Here is a 17,531-nt window from a genome sequence, read left to right as displayed (position 1 = left end):
GGGCGGATCACGAGGTCAGGAGATCGAGACCATCCTGGCGAACACGGTGAAACCCCATCTCTACTAAAAAATACAAAAAACTAGCCGGGCGCGGTGGCGGGCGCCTGTAGTCCCAGCTACTCGGGAGGCTGAGGCAGGAGAATGGCGTGAACCCGGGAGGCGGAGCTTGCAGTGAGCCGAGATCCGGCCACTGCACTCCAGCCTGGGCGACAGAGCGAGACTCCGTCTCAAAAAAAAAAAAAAAAAAATTAAAAAAAAAAAAAGAAAAACAAAAGAACTAAAGAAACATTTATTGAGCATGTACTGTGGTCCAGGCACTATGCTGAGTGCTGAGGCTACAGCAGGTAATAGGATAGAGGAAAATTCCACCCTTGGGGGAGTTTACACTCTAACGGGAGAGGCAGACAAAAAGCATTTTTAGCCAGGCGCAGTGGCTCACGCCTGTAATCCCAGCACTTTGGGACGCCGAGGTGGGCAGATCACAAGGTCAGGAGTTTGAGATCAGCCTGGCCAACATGGTGAAACTCTGTCTCTATTAAAAATACAAAAAATTCCCGGCCGGGTGCGGTGGCTCAAGCCTGTAATCCCAGCACTTTGGGAGGCCGAGACCGGTGGATCACGAGGTCAGGAGATCGAGACCATCCTGGCTAACACGGCGAAACACTGTCTTTACTAAAAAAATACAAAAAACTAGCCGGGCGAGGTGGCAGGCACCTGAAGTCCCAGCTACTCGGGAGGCTGAGGCAGGAGAATGGCGTAAACCCGGGAGGTGGAGCTTGCAGTGAGCTGAGATCCAGCCACTGCACTCCAGCCTGGGTGACAGAGCGAGACTCCGTCTCAAAAAAAAACAAACAAAAAATTAACCGAGTGTGGTGGCAGGTGCCTGTAATCCCAGCTACTTGGAGGCTAAGGCAGGAGAATCGCTTGAACCCAGGAGCCAGAGGTTGAAGTGAACTGAGATTGCACCATTGCACTCCAGCCTGGGCAATAAAAGCAAAACTCTGTCTAAAAGAAAAAAAAAAAGGCCAGACACGGTGGCTCAAGCTTGTAATCCCAGCACTTTGGGAGGCCGAGACGGGAGGATCACGAGGTCAGGAGATCGACACCATCCTGGCTAACATGGTGAAACCCCGTCTCTACTAAAAAATACAAAAAACTAGCTGGGCGAGGTGGTGGGCGCCTGTAGTCCCAGCTACTCGGGAGGCTGAGACAGGAGAATGTCGTGAACCCAGGAGGCGGAGCTTGCAGTGAGCCGAGATCGCGCCACTGCACTCCAGCCTGGGCAACAGAGCGAGACTCAGTCTCAGAAAAAAGAAAAAAGAAAAGGCCGGGCGTGGTGGCTCACACCTGTAATCCCAGCACTTTGGGGGACCGAGGCGAGCGGATCACGAGGTCAGGAGATCGAGATCATGCTGGCTAAGATGGTGAAACCCTGTCTCTACTAAAAAGTACAAAAAAATTAGCCGGGTGTGGTGGTGGGTGCCTGTAGTCCCAGCTACTCGGGGAGGCTGAGGCAGGAGAATGGCGTGAACCCAGGAGGCAGAGTTTGCAGTAAGTGGATATCGTGCCACTGCACTCCAGCTTGGGCGACAGAGTGAGACTCCATCTCAAAAGAAGAAGAAGAAGATAACCATTAGGCGAGATGTGGTGACTCACGTCTGTAATCCCAGCACTTTGGGAGGCTAAGGCAGGAGGACTGCTGGAGCTGAGGAGTCTGAGACCAGCCTGAGCAATGTGGTGAGACCGACCTCGTGTCTACAAAAAAAATATATTTTTTAAATAGCCGAGGCCGGGCACGGTGGCTCAAGCCTGTAATCCCAGCACTTTGGGAGGCCGAGACGGGCGGATCACGAGGTCAGGAGATCGAGACCATCCTGGCTAACACGGTGAAACCCCGTCTCTACTAAAAATACAAAAAACTAGCCGGGCGAGGTGGCGGGCACCTGTAGTCCCAGCAACTCGGGAGGCTGAGGCAGGAGAATGGCGTAAACCCGGGAGGCGGAGCTTGCAGTGAGCTGAGATCCGGCCACTGCACTCCAGCCTGGGCGACAGAGCAAGACTCCGTCTCAAAAAAAAAAAAAAAAAAAAAAAAAGCTGAGTGTGTTAGTCCCAGCTACTCAAAAGGCCAAGGTGGGAGGATCACTTGAGCCCCAGAGGCAGAGGTTGCAGTGAACTGAGATCTTGACATTGCACTCCAGCCTGGGTGGCAGAGTGGAACACTGTCTCAAAAAAAAAAAAGAAGAAGAAGAAGAAGAAGAAGAAGATAAGTATTAATATAGGGCAAGAGAAAGGGCCAGAAGGGTCAGGAGTGAAGATTTGCTTTTTTATTTTTTATTTTTTTGAGACGGCATCTCGATCTGTCACCTGGGCTGGAGTGCAGTGGAGCAATCTCAGCTCACTGCAACCTCCGCCTCCCGGATTCAAGCTATCCTCCCATCTTAGCCTCCTGAGAAGCTGGGACTACAGTCGCACACCAGCACGGAGGTTTCAGTGAGCTGAGATCACACCACTGCACTCCAGCCTGTGTGACAGAGTAAGACCCTGTCTCAAAAAACAACAACAACAAAAACAAAGGAAGCATGCAGTGGGTAGTCAGAAAGGTTCAGCCACCTCTGTCCCCCTGTCAGTCTTTCCTTAGTCCTGGCTTCTGCGACTGCTGTTCTCTCAACTTGAAACCCACTTTCTCCTCTGGACAAAGTCCTCAAGCCTTAGCTCTCGGGCTACAGCTTCATAAGACCACCCCAAGACCCTGTCCCCGTGGTTGGGAATTCCTCCTATGGACACCCACAAACCCTGTAGACTCCCCTCCTGAACTCTGATCATTCAGGCCTCTGCATTAGACTGTGAATATCTCAAAAGTGTTTGCTGGATTTACTGGTGTACTGGTGGTGCACAGTAGGTGCCTAATAAATCACTAAGAAACTAAACCACGCGGCCTAGTGTGGTGGCTCATGCCTGTAATCCCATCACTTTGGGAGGCTGAGGCAGAGGGATCACTTGAGGTCAGGAGTTCAAGACCAGCCTGGCCAACATGGCAAAACCCAGTCTCTACTAAAAATACAAAAATTAGCTGGTCGTGCTGACATCCACCTGTAATCCCAGCTGCTCAGGAGGTTGAGGCAGAAGAATTGCTTGAACTCGGGAGGTGGAGGAGGTTACAGTGAGCTGGGATCGCACCACTGCACTCTACCCCGGGTGACAGAATGAGACTCTGACTCAAAATCAAAAAAAAGTACAGGGCATGGATGAATGATACAGATCTGTTGTGGGGGATGAGGGGTGGAATAACAAGGTCAGGAGTTCGAGACCATCCTGGCTAACACGGTGAAACCCTGTCTCTACTAAAAACACAAAAATTAGCCGGGCGTGGTGGCAGGCACCTGTAGTCCCAGCTACTCAGGAGGCTGAGGTGGAAGAATGGTGTGAACCTGGGAGGCGGAGCTTGCAGTGAGCCGAAATCATGCCATGCACTCCAGCCTGGGCGACAGAGCGAGACTCCGTCTCAAAAAAAAAGCCAGGCAAGGTGACTCACACCCATAATCACGACACTTTGGGAGGCCAAGGCAGGCAGATCTCTTGAGCCCAGAAGTCTGAGATCTGCCTGGGCAACATAGCGAGACCCTGTCTCTGAAACAAGATAGAAGAAAAAACTAAGTACTGTTCCATCATTTGCCATGTAAAATCTAAACTCTCTGGTGCGGAACAGACTTGCAAAGCTGCCTGTAAAATCATACACTGGATTTTGGAGTAGACACACAGGAGGTTGATTGTAGTGGTGGCTTCCAGGAGAAGAACTGGGGGTACGGGGCACAGGTAAGAGTAGACAGAATTTTCACCCTAGTAATCTTTTTGTAGTTTTTGAAATTTCTGCTACCAGGTATATGAAAGACCAATGAAAATATACAATAGGCCAGGTGCGGTGGCTCATGCCTGTAATCCCAGCACTTTGGGAGGTTGAGGCGGGTGGATCACCTAAGGTCAGGAGTCCGAGGCCAGCCAGACCCACATGGTGAAACCTCGTCTCTACTGAAAATACAAACATTAGCCAGTTAGGGAGCATCACTTGAGAACAGGAGTTCAAGACCAGCCTGGACAACAAAGCAAGACCTCCGTCTCTACAAAAAAAAAAAAAAAAAAAAATTCTGGGCATGGTGGCACATGCCTGTAGCCTCAGCTACTTAGGTGGCCGCAGCAGAGGGTCATCTGAGGCCAGGAATTCAAGACTAAAGTGAACTATAATCATTACACTGCACTACAGACTGGTAACTGGGTGAGATCCTGTCTCAAAAACAACAGCAACAAAATAAAGGATTAAAAGACCCTTTAAAATTGCAAAATACATAGAGTCTTAAACATGCATCCACAGTTATTTATTTATTTATTTTGAGACGGAGTTTCACTCTTGCTGCCCAGGCTGGAGTGCAATGGTACGATATCAGCTCACTGCAACCTCCACCTCCCAAGTTCAAGCAATTCTCTTGCCTCAGCCTCCCAAGTAGCTGGGATTACAGGCCCACGCCACCATGCTCAGCTAATTTTGTATTTTTAGTAGAGATGGGGTTTTGCCATATTGGCCAGGATGGTTTCGACCCCCTGACCTCAGGTAATCCACCCACCTCGGCCTTCCAAAGTGCTGGGATTACAGGCGTGAGCCACTGTACCCAGCCACATTCAGTTATTCTTGCAGGGACAAAATACACAATGAAATACACTATACTGGCCAGGTGCAGTGGCTCACGTCACACAGCTGGAGTGCGGTGCGGGATCTCGGCCCACTGCAACCTCTGCCTCCCAGGTTCAAGTGATTCTCCTGAGTCAGCTTCCTGAGTAGCTGGGATTACAGGTGCCCACCACTACGCCCAGCTAATTTTTTTGTATTTTTAGTAGAGACAAGGTTTCACCATGTTGGCCAGGCTGGTCTCGAACTCCTGACCTCGTGATGCGCCCACCTTGGCCTCCCAAAGTGCTAGGATTACAGGCGTGAGCCACCGCACCCCGCCACATTTTTTTTGTTTTGTTTTGTTTTGTTTTTTTGAGACAGGATCTTACTCCATCACTCAGGCTGGAGTACAGTGGCATCAACATGGCTCACTGCAGCCTCAATCTCTTGGGTTCAGGTGATCCTTCTGCCTTAGCCTCCTCATTAGCTGGGACCACAGGCATATACCATCACACCTAGCTAATTTTTAAATTTTTGGTAGAGACCAGGTGCGGTGGCTCATGCCTGTAATCCCAGCACTTTGGGAGGCCAAGGCGGATGGATCACCTGAGGTCGGGAGTTCGAGACCAGCCTGGCCAATATGGTGAAACCCTGTCTCTACTAAAAATACAAAAAAAAAAAAATTAGCTGGCTGTAGTGGTGGGCGCCTGTAATCCCAGCTACTCAGGAGGCTGAGGCAGGAGAATCGCTTGAACCCAGGAGACGGAGGTTGCAGTGAGCCAAGATTGCACCACTGCACTCCAGCCTGGGCAACAGAGTGAGATTCTGTCTCAAAATATATATATATATTAATAATAATAATAATGCTATTTATTGAGTTTTCACCTTGTACCAAGCATGGGAAGCTTTGCCTCCATTATGCCACTGAAATCTCATAACCTCCTTTTCCAGCAGAGGAAAATGAGGTTGCTTCACAGACCACGTTGTCAACAGCTGTGCTCTGTCCAGAACGCGCTGACCTCCAAGTAGACAGCTCTGGACGGGTAGGGAAGCCTGCTGTGATCCGGTGGCGCCCCCTGGAGGTCTACCGGGAACATGGTAAAGAACCTAGGCTGGGCATGGTGGCTCACGCCTGTAATCCCAGCACTTTGGGAGGCCAAGGCGAGTGGATCACGAGATCAGTAAATCGAGACCATCCTGGCTAACACGGTGATATCCCGTCTACGAAAAATTAGCCGGACGTGGTGGCAGGCGCCTGTAGTCCCAGCTACTCAGGAGGCTGAGGCAGGAGAATGGCGTGAACCCGGGTAAGTGGAGCTTGCAGTGAGCCGAGATCGCGCCACTGCACTCCAGCCTGGGCGACAGAGCCAGACTCCGTCTCAAAAAAAAAAAAAGAACCTGAAAATGGGTGGCCCACGGTGGTAGGTCATGCCTGTAATCCCAGCATTTTGGGGGACAAATGCGGGAGAATTGCTTGAGCCCAGGAGTTCAAGACCAGCCTGGGCAACATTGGGAGACCCACCCCCCGCCATCTCTACAAAAAAAAAAAAAAAAAAAGCACACACACAAATCAGGCCGGGCGCGGTGGCTCAGGCCTGTAATCCCAGCACTTTGGGAGGCCGAGGCGGGTGGATCACCTGAGGTCAGGAGTTCAAGACCGGCCTGGCCAACATGGTGCAACCCTGTCTCTAATAAAAATACGAAAATTAGGGCCAGGCGCAGTGGCTGACGCCTGTAATCCCAGCACTTTGGGAGGCCGAGGCGGGCGGATCATGAGGTCAGGAGAATGAAACCATCCTGGCTAACAGGGTGAAACCCCGTCTCTACTAAAAATACAAAAAATTAGCCGGGCGTGGTGACGGGCGCCCGTAGTCTCAGCTACTCGGTAAGCTGAGGCAGGGAATCGCTTGAACCCAGGAGGCCGAGATTGCACCACTGCACTCCGTCCTGGGCGACAGAGTGATACTCCGTCTCAAAATACTAATACAAAATAAAACAAAATACAGTAAAAAAAATTAGCCGGGCATGCGTGCCTGTAGACCAGCTACTAGGGAGACTGAGGCAGGAGGATCCCTTGAGCTCTGCAGGTCGAGGCTGCAGTGAGCCATGTTCTCGCCCATTGCACTCCAGCCTGGGCGACAGAGCAAGACCTTGTCTCTAAAAACCAAAACAAAGAAACTAAAAATGAACATTCCGATTTGTTAGGGGGTGACAAGGGAGGCAGTGCAGGATCTGTGGACTCCCCACTTTTGTTCTGTCCTTGGAGAGCCCTGGAAAGTCTGAGAGTGTACAGGACCCTGGTCTAGGGGGTAGGGGACACAAATAACTAATCTGAGGGGTCTCGGGGGACATAGCCCTGCCGTGGGGAATCTAAACTGGGAGGCATGGTCTGGCAGGCCCAAACCTGAAGGCTTTCTGTGGGCAATAAGGCCCTTCCTTTAAAGAAATAAAAAAACAAACGACATTAACTGGATAAAGAAAAAACGATCTCCAACAGCCTTGGAGGCGGAATGAAGGCGTGGCCCGGTGGGCGTGACCAACAGTAAAAGCTTAAGCGTTATTGGTTGTATTCTTTAGTCGCTCGCTCCAGAACTGCCCACTTATGGGCGGGGGCCGCTCCTTCAGGCTTAGCGGTCATTGGCTGAATTGGGCCAGAGAGGTCTCATTGGCTGAATTCCTGCACCGCTCGTAGGAGGCGGGCCCCAAAGTAGGCGAGGCCTACGGAAGCTGGGGCTTCTTGCTGTGAGGTCCAGTTACCTAGTGTTGTGGGGGGTCCTTGAGGCAGGAGTGAAAATTGGGCCTGGGGATTAGTCCTGGGGTGGAGGTCTGGGCACGCCAGGTCGGACACCCTCCATCTTCGGTTTTGCACACCCCGCTTTCCAGGGGTGAGTCGCGGCGGGTCGGGCGGCGTCGCGTGCGTGACGTCATCCATCGGCGCCGCGCGAGGCTCCAGTGGCCTTGACCTCCCGCGGCGTGGGAGGCTGCGAGGCGATGCTGCAGTTAGTCCGGGCCGGGACGCGCGCCTGGCTTCGGCCTACGGGCTGCAGGGTGAGGCCAGGGGCTGGAGGCGTGGTCGAAGGATGAAATTTGGGGGTGTCCAGGGGTCGTCTCTCACTTTCGCCCACCCCTTGCAGGGCTTGAGTTCGCTGGCGGAGGAGGCAGCGCATCCGACCGAGAACCCGGAGCAGGTGGCGAGCGAGGGTAAGGCAACCGGGGTGGCTCCAGGAGGGGCAGCGACAGAGAGGTCTGACCCTTGACCCTAACCCCTGACCCCTGCCATAGCTCCAGGTCTCCCGGAGCCCGTGCTGCGCAAAGTCGAGCTCTCGGTACCCGCTCATCGACGCCCGGTGCAGGCCTGGGTCGAGTCCTTGCGAGGCTTCGAGCAGGAGCGCGTGGGCCTGGCCGACCTGCACCCCGATGTTTTCGCCACCGCGCCCAGGTGAGTGAGGACTGTAATGGTGAAGTGAGTGGCGGAGGGATGAAGAGCAGAAGTTCAGGAGTCAGGACCACTTTAGGCTTGTACCGTTGGAAAAGTACTGGATTTCTACAGCCTCCTTTTCTCCACCTGTCAAAGGGGCGTGATGACAGTTTCCCCTTCTGTAGCGCTGTGTGAGATTGAAGCCTGAGAGGTGACATCTTCTAAGGGTTAGGGAGACAGAACTCTGGAGCCCGACTGATTAGGTTCAAATCCTGCCTTCACTTCTTATGCCTCAGTGTCCCTATGTTGTCAGCGCTCGGGAGGTTGCTGTGATGAGTAAATGACTTAATTCTGGCACATAATAAGTTTTATAGAAATGCTGATAATTTTTGTTAACTGTTTTTTGCAATAAGAGCACTAAAGAGACTAAACCATTCCTAGGTGCCTGGAAGAGGCTGTTTGCATTTTAGTTAACCTGCTGTTCATAACATCTCTAAGAAAATGTAGGGGCCATGCTGGGCGCGGTGGCTCACGCCTGTAATTCCAGCACTTTGGGAGGCCGAGGCGGGCGGATCACGAGGTCAGGAGATCGAGACCATCCTGGCTAACACGGTGAAACCCTGTCTCTACTAAAAATACAAAAAGAGGCCGGGCGCGGTGGCTCATGCCTGTAATCCCAGCACTTTGGGAGGCCGAGGCGGGCAGATCACGAGGTCAGGAGATCGAGACCATCCTGGCGAACACGGTGAAACCCCGTCTCTACTGAAAATACAAAAAAATTAGCCGGGCGAGGTGGCGGGCGCCTGTAGTCCCAGCTTCTAGGGAGGCTGAGGCAGGAAAATGGCGTGAACCCGGGAGGTGGTGGAGCTTGCAGTGAGCGGAGATCGTGCCACTGCACTCCAGCCTGGACGACAGAGCGAGACTCCGTCTCAAAAAAAAAAGAAAAAAAAAAAATACAACAAGAAATTAGCCAGGTGTGGTGGCAGTCACCTGTAGTCCCAGCTACTCGGGAGGCTGAGGCAGGAAAATGGCGTGAACCTGGAGGCGGAGCTTACAGTGAGCCAAGGTCGTGCCACTGCACTCCAGCCTGGACGACAAAGCGAGACCCCATCTCAAAAAGAAAAAGGAAAGAAAATGTAGGGGCTGCCTGTGGCTCACATCTGTGATCCCAGCACATTGGGAGGCCGAGGCGGGTGGATCACTTGAAGCCAGGAGTTGGAGACCAGCCTGGCCAATATGGTGCAAGCCCGTCTCTACTAAAAATACAAACATTAGCCTGACATGGTAGTGCAAGCCTGTAGTCCCAGCTACTCGGGAGGCTGAGGCATGAGAATCATTTGCGCCGTGGGGAGATGGAGGTTGCAGTGAGCCGAGATCATACCACTGCACTCCAGCTTGGGCAACAGAGATAGACTCCATCTCAAAAAAAAAAAAAAGGTGAAATTGATTTCAATAATGTAAATACATTTAAATACCTGTATTTAAAACTATGTCAAAATCACATTTTAGCATGGAGCACTGGACACGTTTCAGATGTTGAGTAGGTGACTGTATGGAATGGTATAGAACTAGAGAGGCAAACCAGTCCCCGAAGAAGGTGGCAATAAGTCAAGTGTAATAGCAGGAAAAAAGTAATGGTAGGAAAAACAAGGAAGAAGGGGTGGTGGGTTTTTTTTTTTTTGAGACAAAGTTTGGCTCTTGTCGCCCAGGCTGGAGTGCAGTGGCACGCTCGCTCTCGGCTCACTTCAACCTCTGCCTCCTGGGTTCTAGTAATTCTCATGCCTCAGCCTCCCAAGTAGCTGGAATGACAGATATATACCACTGTGCCCAGCTAATTTTTGTATATTTTGGAGAGACATCGCTTCTCCATGTTGCCCAGGCTGGTCTTAAACTCATGGCCACAAGTGATCCACCTGCCTTGGCCTCCCAAAGTGCCAGGATTACAGGCATGAGCCACTGCACCTGGTCAGGGTGGCTCTTTCTTTATGAGGCACCTCTCAGCAGTTATCAGGGCTGACACCTGTAGGCTGAGAAGGAACCATCCAGAAGAGTGTTTCAGACAGAGGGAAGAGCAAGTGCCAAGGCCTTGAGGCAGGATTTCAAGATGGGGTCAGTGAGGGGCAGAAGCCAATCGCACAGGGCCCCGGAGGCAGAAGGGAGAATCCTGGGTTTTCCTATATTGGAGGTGGGGGCTTTTGAAGCAGAGTTGGGCTTCTCATGTGTCCTTCCTCCCTGCAGGCTGGACATCCTGCACCAGGTTGCCATGTGGCAGAAGAACTTCAAGAGAATTGTGAGTGCCTAAATGGAGCAAGGTGGCAGGAAGAGGAGCTTCCTGGGGGAGGTTGAGGACAGGACCCAGAGGAAGCCCATCACTGGGTTTTCTCCGGACTGCTCGGCTGGGGCCTCATCTGTTTCCTGAGCCACTCACTGATGGGTCCATTTTTAGTTCTCTTTTTTTTTTTTTTTTGAGATGGAGATGGAGTCTCACTCTGTCACCCAGGCTGGAATGCAGTGGCACGATCTCAGTTCACTGCAACCTCTGCTTCCTGGGTTCAAGTGATTCCCCTGCCTCTGCCTCCTGAGTAGCTGGGATTACAGGTGTGTGCCACCATGTGGGCTAATTTTTGTATTTTTAGTAGAGACGGAGTTTCACCATGTTGGCCAGGCTGGTCTCAAACTCCTGACCTCAAGGAACCTACCTGCCTCAGCCTCCCAAAGTGCTGGGATTACGGGTGTGAGCCACCATGCCCAGCTCATTTTCAGTTGTTTTCTGATCACTCACTGATGTGGGCATTGTAGTGGGTGAGAGGATATAGCAGGGACCACAACGACAAAACAGGCAAGGTTGGGCTGGGTGCAGTGGCTCAGGCCTGTAATCCCAGCAGTGGAGGCTGAGGTGGGTGGGTTGCTTGGGACCAGGAAAGACCAGCCTGGGAAACAGCAAAACCCAGTCTCTACCCCTTCCCCCACAACCCCCCCAAAAAGATGGGCAAAGTTCCTGTTCTAATGAAGGTCACAGTGTCATGGGAGAAGTGAAGGTGAGTCAGATGGTCATACATAATGTGTAATTATGAGCATGTCCCAGAGAACGGGATGTTCAACCTTGGGTCTACTGTAGAAGCTAACCAGATCAAAGAGTCAGTGGGGCTAGGGTGGAGATAACGGGAATGGGGCGTGCAAAGGCCCCGTGGCAGGGACCACAAGGAACCCAGTGTTGCCACAGAGGCCAGTGGGAGCAGTGGGGAGGAGTCTGGGTTTTATGCCAAGAACATTGAAGAATCCATTACCAGTTGGGGTCTCATCCATCCACCCCAGAGGTCTGGCCAGTCCTTCCCGTGTTCACCCTTCCCTGGCTCCCCATCACCCTAGGAATAAAGTCATCAGTCTGCTGTTCCGAGCTCTTCCTGATTTCCTTGCCCTGCTCCTCTTTCCTGATTCTCCCTGTCTGTGTCATTCCCTCCTTGCAGCTACAACCACATTAAAATTGTTCAAAACATAGGCCGGCACAGTGGCTCACACCTGTAATCCCAGCACTTTGGGAGGCCAAGGCAGGTGGATCAGTTGAGGCCAGGAGTTCCAGAACAGCCTAGTCAATGTGGCAAAACCTCATCTCTACAGAAAATACAAAAAATTAGCCGGGGGCAGGCGTGGTGGCTCACGCCTGTAATCCCAGTACTTTGGGAGACCGAGGCGGGCAGATCACAAGGTCAGGAGTTCGAGACCAGCCTGACCAATATGGTGAAACCCTGTCTCTACTAAAAATACTAAATATTAGTATTTACTAATAACTAAAAATACAAATATTAGTTGGGTGTGGTGGAGGGTGCCTATCGTCCAAGCTACTCTGGAGGCTGAGACAGGAGAATTGCTTGAACCCGGGAAGCGGAGGTTGCAGTGAGCCAAGATCACGCCACTGCACTCCAGCCTGGATGACACAGCAAGACTCCATCTCAAAAAAAAAAATTAGCCTGGCATGGTGACGGGCACCTGTAATCTCAGCTACTTGGGAGGCTGAGGCCGGAGAATCGCTTGAATCCAGGAATCAGAGGTTGCAGTGAGCCGAGGTCACACCACTTGCACTCCACAGCCTGGGTGACAGAGTGAGACTGTCTCAAAAAAAAAAAAAAAAAAATCAATAGTTCAGAAAATACCGAGCACCCCCTGCATGCCCGGCGGCAGAGCCCCTGCCTTTGTGAGGCTGGCATGGGGCAGGAGCTCTGACTTCTTTACCCTCCCCCTCGCTTGTGCTTGGCCTGAGAGAGCCCATCATCATGGTGCCTCCTGCCTGACTTCCCCATGGCAGTACTGATCTGCCCAGCTCCCTGACACCTGCCTCGTGGACCTGACCCCCTCCTCACTTTATGCCTCCAGAGCTATGCCAAGACCAAGACGAGGGCCGAGGTACGGGGTGGTGGCCGGAAGCCTTGGCCACAGAAAGGCACCGGGCGGGCCCGGCATGGCAGCATCCGCTCTCCACTCTGGCGAGGAGGTAACTGGGGACAGGGTGGAGGGGGCGGGGAGGGGTGGGGGGGCGGGGAGGGACCTGGGTGTTTACTCACAGCTGCGCACATCTGGCGTGGTATTGTGTCAGCCCTGTTCCCTCCACCTCATGGGACCACTGGGCTGGTGACATTGGAACTGAGGTCCTCGGACCTCACTACCCATGTTGGGGGACAGAGATCTGGGAGCCATCCACTCCTCCTTCTTGCATGCCCTCCCGCTTCAGCCCGTGGCCACAGCCCCTCTTGACCCTACCTCCCGTCACCCTCTCCTGCCCCACGCTTCCCACAGCACCCGGAGAGCTCTTCCTAAATCTCCCACCTCCCTCAGCCTTTGCGTGGAACCTGAACTGCTGACCTTGTCATCGTGGGCCCTGGTGGCTGCACACCTTGCCCCCTCATCCCCTCCTTTCCCTCTCTGACCAGGCAGAGATGACTCTCTTTTTTTTTTTTTGGTTGTAGTTGTTGGTTTGTTTTTAACTTTTTATTTTCTTGGATGCTAACAAGATGATTCAGGGTGGTGCCAGCCACCCCGTCAACCTGTTTACCCAGCCAGCTCTCCTCACCTTTCAGGGTTCTGGGCCACACCTCCTCTAGGAAGCCCCCTTTGATGTCCTTTCCTTCCACATCCCCCGGGGCTACCCTGATTTCTTCTACAGCTGAGCCTCTTTTCTACCCTGCCGGAATGGGAATGGCGTGAGGGCAGGGACCATGTCTGTCGTCTTCTCTGCTGCATTTCCAAGGCCCAGGCGAGGGCGGACACCAACGCATGGTGCTTGCAGGGGTCTCCCCAACTGTTATTGCTCCCAAATCATACTGCTTACTCCACTGGAAAGTATGCCTGATGCCTCCCTCTCCCCCTAGACCTGAAAGTTCGAACCTCCTGATAATTTCAGCATTAACAGCTGTGCTTGAGTTAAGTTCACCCTCTAGCCACTCTACGGAATCCACACCATAACTCCTGGTGTCCTATGAGGCAGGAACTGTCCGATCTCAAGGTGGTTTGTTTTTTCTATTGTTTGCTTTTGAGGCAGGATCTCACTGTACTGCCCAGGCTGTAGTGCAGTGGCACAATCATAGCTCACTGCAGCCTTGAGCTCCTGGGCTCAAGTGATCTCCGTCCTCAGCCTCCCAAAGTGCTGGTGTGAGCCACCTTCGCCAGCCCTGTCTCAGAGTGTGACAGCTGGGGAAACTGAAGCCCAGTGAAGCAAAGTCACTGGTCCCATGCTGTCCCTGATCCAGCCTCCCCTGAGGCCCCACCCTCTCTGCCTGATTCCTGGCAGTGCCCCCTCTCTCCTGTCACTCCATGCCAGCCACTGCAGCAGATTGCTGACCTCCAGGCTCTGCAGTGGCCCCTACCTGCTCACACACCTCTGTCCCCACAGGAGGTGTTGCCCATGGCCCCCGGGGCCCCACGAGTTACTACTACATGCTGCCCATGAAGGTGCGGGCCCTGGGCCTCAAAGTGGCACTCAGCGTCAAACTGGCCCAGGTATAGCCATGGGGGGCCCAGACAGCTGCTAGAGGTGGGGCTGCTCTGGACCCAAGGCTCAAACCATCCTTTCCTTTCACCAGGATGACCTGCACATTATGGACTCCCTAGAGCTGCCCACCGGAGACCCACAGTACCTGACAGAGCTGGCGCGCTACCGCCGCTGGGGGGACTCCGTGCTCCTCGTGGACTTGTGAGGACACAGGGCAGAGCAGGGGCGGGGGCGTGAGCTCCGTACTCTGAGGGTTCAATCCCCGCTCCCTGTCCTCTCTTACAGGACATACGAGGAGATGCCACGGAGCATCGTGGAGGCCACCTCTAGGCTCAAGACCTTCAACCTGATCCCAGCTGTTGGTGAGCAAAGGCCCAGGCCCCCAGAGTGTGCACGTGCAGTCTCCACTGTTAGAATCACAGCGGTTCAAATCCCGCCTCTGGTCGCTGAGTGGCCTTGGGCAGTGACCACGCTCCCCGACCCAACCCTCAGCTTGCCCAAAGCAATAATCTTTCCTAAAGAAGTGCTTGGCGGCCGGGCGCGGTGGCTGACGCCTGTAATCCCAGCACTTTGGGAGGCCGAGGCGGGTGGATCACAAGGTCAGGAGATCGAGACCATCCTGGTTGAGATGGTGAAACCCCGTCTCTGCTAAAAATACAAAAAATTAGCCTGGCGCGTTGGCAGGCACCTATAGTCCCAGCTACTCGGGAGGCTGAGACAGGAGAATGGCGTGAACCCGGGAGGCGGAGCTTGCAGTGAGCCGAGATCCGGCCACTGCACTCCAGCCTGGGTGATGAGCAAGACTCCATCTCAAAAAGAAAACACACACACACACAAAAAAAGAAGTGCTTGGCTGGGGATGGTGGCTCACGCTTGTAATTCCAGTACTTTGGGAGGCCAAGGCAGTCTGGCCAATATAGTGAGGCTCCCATCTGTACTAAAAATAAAAAAGTTAGGCATGGTGGTGTGCACCTGTAGTCCCAGCTACTCAGGGGGCTGAGCTAGGCGGATAGCTTGAGCTCAGGGGGCCGAGGCTTCTGTGAGTCATGATCGCACCACTGCACCCAAACCTGGGGGAGAGAGCGAGACTCTTGCCTCAAAAAAAAAAAAAAAAAAAAAAAGGGCTCCAAGGTCACCTCTGCCAAAGCCACAGTCTGTTCCTTTCACAGCCACCAGATGGCGACGTGAGCCTGAGTCAGGTCCTGTCCCTCAACCCACAGCCCTGGCCGGCTTTCCCACCTCTCTCAGGATGAAAGCCCAAGTCCTCAGGCACATCAGGCCCTGCATGACCCGCCCCGTCACTTCCCTGCCCTCCCATCGTTTGCCCTGGGTCTCCCTCACCGGAATGGGAGCCAGGAGTCCCAGCCAGGCACAGGGCCAAGCCTGGCATTCCGAGGGACTCGCCAGCAAATGATCTGGGAGCAGCTCCTTGGCCAGAGGCTTACAGGCAACAAGCGGCCGGGCAGGGTCTGGCCCTGGGCTGCTGGGCTCACAAAGTCACACTAGACCACAGTGAAGGTCTCTCTTCTGTAAGCACAAAGGGACTCCGATGTGGGTGGGATGAGGAGAGAGGCAGCCCCACCCTGACCGTCCCCCGCCCCGCCCCCAGGCCTAAATGTGCACAGCATGCTCAAGCACCAGACCCTGGTCCTGACGCTGCCCACCGTCGCCTTCCTGGAGGACAAGCTGCTCTGGCAGGACTCACGTTACAAACCCCTCTACCCCTTCAGCCTGCCCTACAGCAACTTCCCCTGACCCCCACCCCACGCTACCCAGGGCCCGGTGGCCACCCCGTACCACTCGTGATGGGAAGCACCTCTTCTGAGCCAGGCAGAGCCCGTGGCTGACTTGGGAGCCTCAGGCCCGCGCCCACCCTTCGAGGACGGTGCCACCTGGACCCCCTCATTCCAGGGAGGAAGCTGAGGCCACAGGGAGCGGCCATCGCCATTGGGAAGGGGCGACTCCACAGAGACCCCAGACGGGCTCCTGCCTCCATTCTCTCTTTTTGTTTTTAAAATAAATTGTATTTTCGAATCAAGGAGGATAAACAGATAACTTCTCAGTGTCATTTTTAATAACTGCATTGGGCACGTTGGGCTCCTTCCCGGGTTCTGGGCACCGCTGAGGATCCGCCATCTCAAGAGGCTCGCAGTCTGGTTTAAGGGAACCCCAGGGCTGTTTGTGGAAATTACAAGAATTCACTTACCCGGTGAGTCAGACTCCCGGAGCTCACAGGTGCGTGGGCGCCGGCACTTCCTAGGAGCTGACTCCTGCCACATCCTTCTCCTGAGCACTGCTGCCAGCCATTCCCACCCCGAGAGTGTTTGCAGTCCTGTCTGCGACAGTACTTCATGCAGCCTGAGAGTGTGTGCTTGATTATACAAGTAGATGTCATGTGTAAACCTGAGTTTTCAGAGTGACTTCCTGTAAGCACAGTCAGAAAAGTAAATGTCTCGCTGTAAGTGAGCAGATAAGCACATGTTTAAAAACACCAGCTGGGCGTGGTGACTCGCACCTGTAACTTTAGCACTTTGGGAGGTCAAGGTGGGAGGATCGCTTGAGCCCAGGGGTTCCAGACCAGCCTGGGCAACATGGTGAAACCCTGTCTCTGCAAAAAATACAAAAATTAAGTGGGCTTGGTGGTGTCTACCTGTGGTCCCAGCTACTTGGGAGGCTGAGGTGGGAGGATCACCTGAGCCCAGGAAGCAGAGGTTGCAGTGAGCAGAGATCGAGCCACCACACTGCAGCATGGGTGACAAAGTGAGACACTGTCTTAAAAAAAACAAAACAGCATCCCAATTTTTGATTTTGCTGAGGTTGTTTGCCTGCCAAGTTAATTTTTCTTAACAGCCATAACAGACTATAATGTAGACAATGTGATCGATTTATTTAAAGTCAACCAGCTGGGTGCGGTAACTCATGCCTATAATCCCAGAACTTTGGGAGGCTGAGCCAGGCAGATCACCGGAGGTCAGGAGTTTGAGACCACCCTGGCCAAGCCGGAAGTGGTGGCAGGCGCCTGTAATCCCAGCTACTCAGGAGGCTATGCAGGAGAATTACTTGAATCCAGGAGGTAGAGGTTGCAGTGAGCCAAGATAGCACCACTGTGCTCCAGCCTGGACGACAGAGCAAGTCTCCATCTATAAATAAATAAAATAAAGTCAATCAGGACTGCCTTCTCCCTGTGTGGGCCTGGCCAGGCTAAGCAGCCACACAGCCATCCCCACCTGCTGGGCTGCAAACATCTCTGGAATGCCTTTCTTGGGATTGCCTTCAGAGGTTGCAACACATTCTCCAGACACCCTCAGTGGACATAGACTTTGATCCTTGAAGCAGCAGATTTGACTAAATAAAAAAGAAAAAGCTATTAAAACCGGTTGGAGACTGAGGCTGGTGGATCACGAGGTCAGGAGATCGAGACCATCCCGGCTAACACGGTAAAACCCTGTCTGTACTAAAAATACAAAAAA

At 53.2% G+C, this 17,531-nt stretch overlaps 1 protein-coding gene across 1 annotated transcript; it reads left to right on the top strand.

The window, feature by feature from the left end:
- The first annotated feature begins 7,357 nt into the window (after positions 1-7,357).
- MRPL4 (mitochondrial ribosomal protein L4) lies at positions 7,358-16,109 on the top strand. The gene is made up of 9 exons (XM_023194252.3): positions 7,358-7,708; positions 7,795-7,861; positions 7,943-8,099; positions 10,317-10,368; positions 12,450-12,567; positions 13,963-14,069; positions 14,153-14,262; positions 14,347-14,423; positions 15,671-16,109. Exons 1-9 carry the CDS (start codon positions 7,652-7,654, stop codon positions 15,814-15,816), a joined length of 891 nt encoding a protein of 296 aa, XP_023050020.1. The 5' UTR covers positions 7,358-7,651; the 3' UTR covers positions 15,817-16,109.
- Positions 16,110-17,531: the final 1,422 nt, after the last annotated feature.

Source organism: Piliocolobus tephrosceles, chromosome 21 (genome assembly GCF_002776525.5).
Source record: "Piliocolobus tephrosceles isolate RC106 chromosome 21, ASM277652v3, whole genome shotgun sequence".
Taxonomy (NCBI): domain Eukaryota; kingdom Metazoa; phylum Chordata; class Mammalia; order Primates; family Cercopithecidae; genus Piliocolobus; species Piliocolobus tephrosceles.
Note: the sequence above shows the minus strand (reverse complement) of the source record. Positions and strands in the feature narration are given on the sequence as shown.

Bases quoted from the DNA above. Each gene is read 5' to 3' on its own strand.
- MRPL4 (XM_023194252.3), top strand. From the start codon at position 7,652: ATGCTGCAGTTAGTCCGGGCCGGGACGCGCGCCTGGCTTCGGCCTACG. The intron at 12,568-13,962 runs GTAACTGGGGAC...CTGTCCCCACAG, and splicing joins CTCTCCACTCTGGCGAGGAG to GAGGTGTTGCCCATGGCCCC. The intron at 14,424-15,670 runs GTGAGCAAAGGC...CCCCGCCCCCAG, and splicing joins CAACCTGATCCCAGCTGTTG to GCCTAAATGTGCACAGCATG.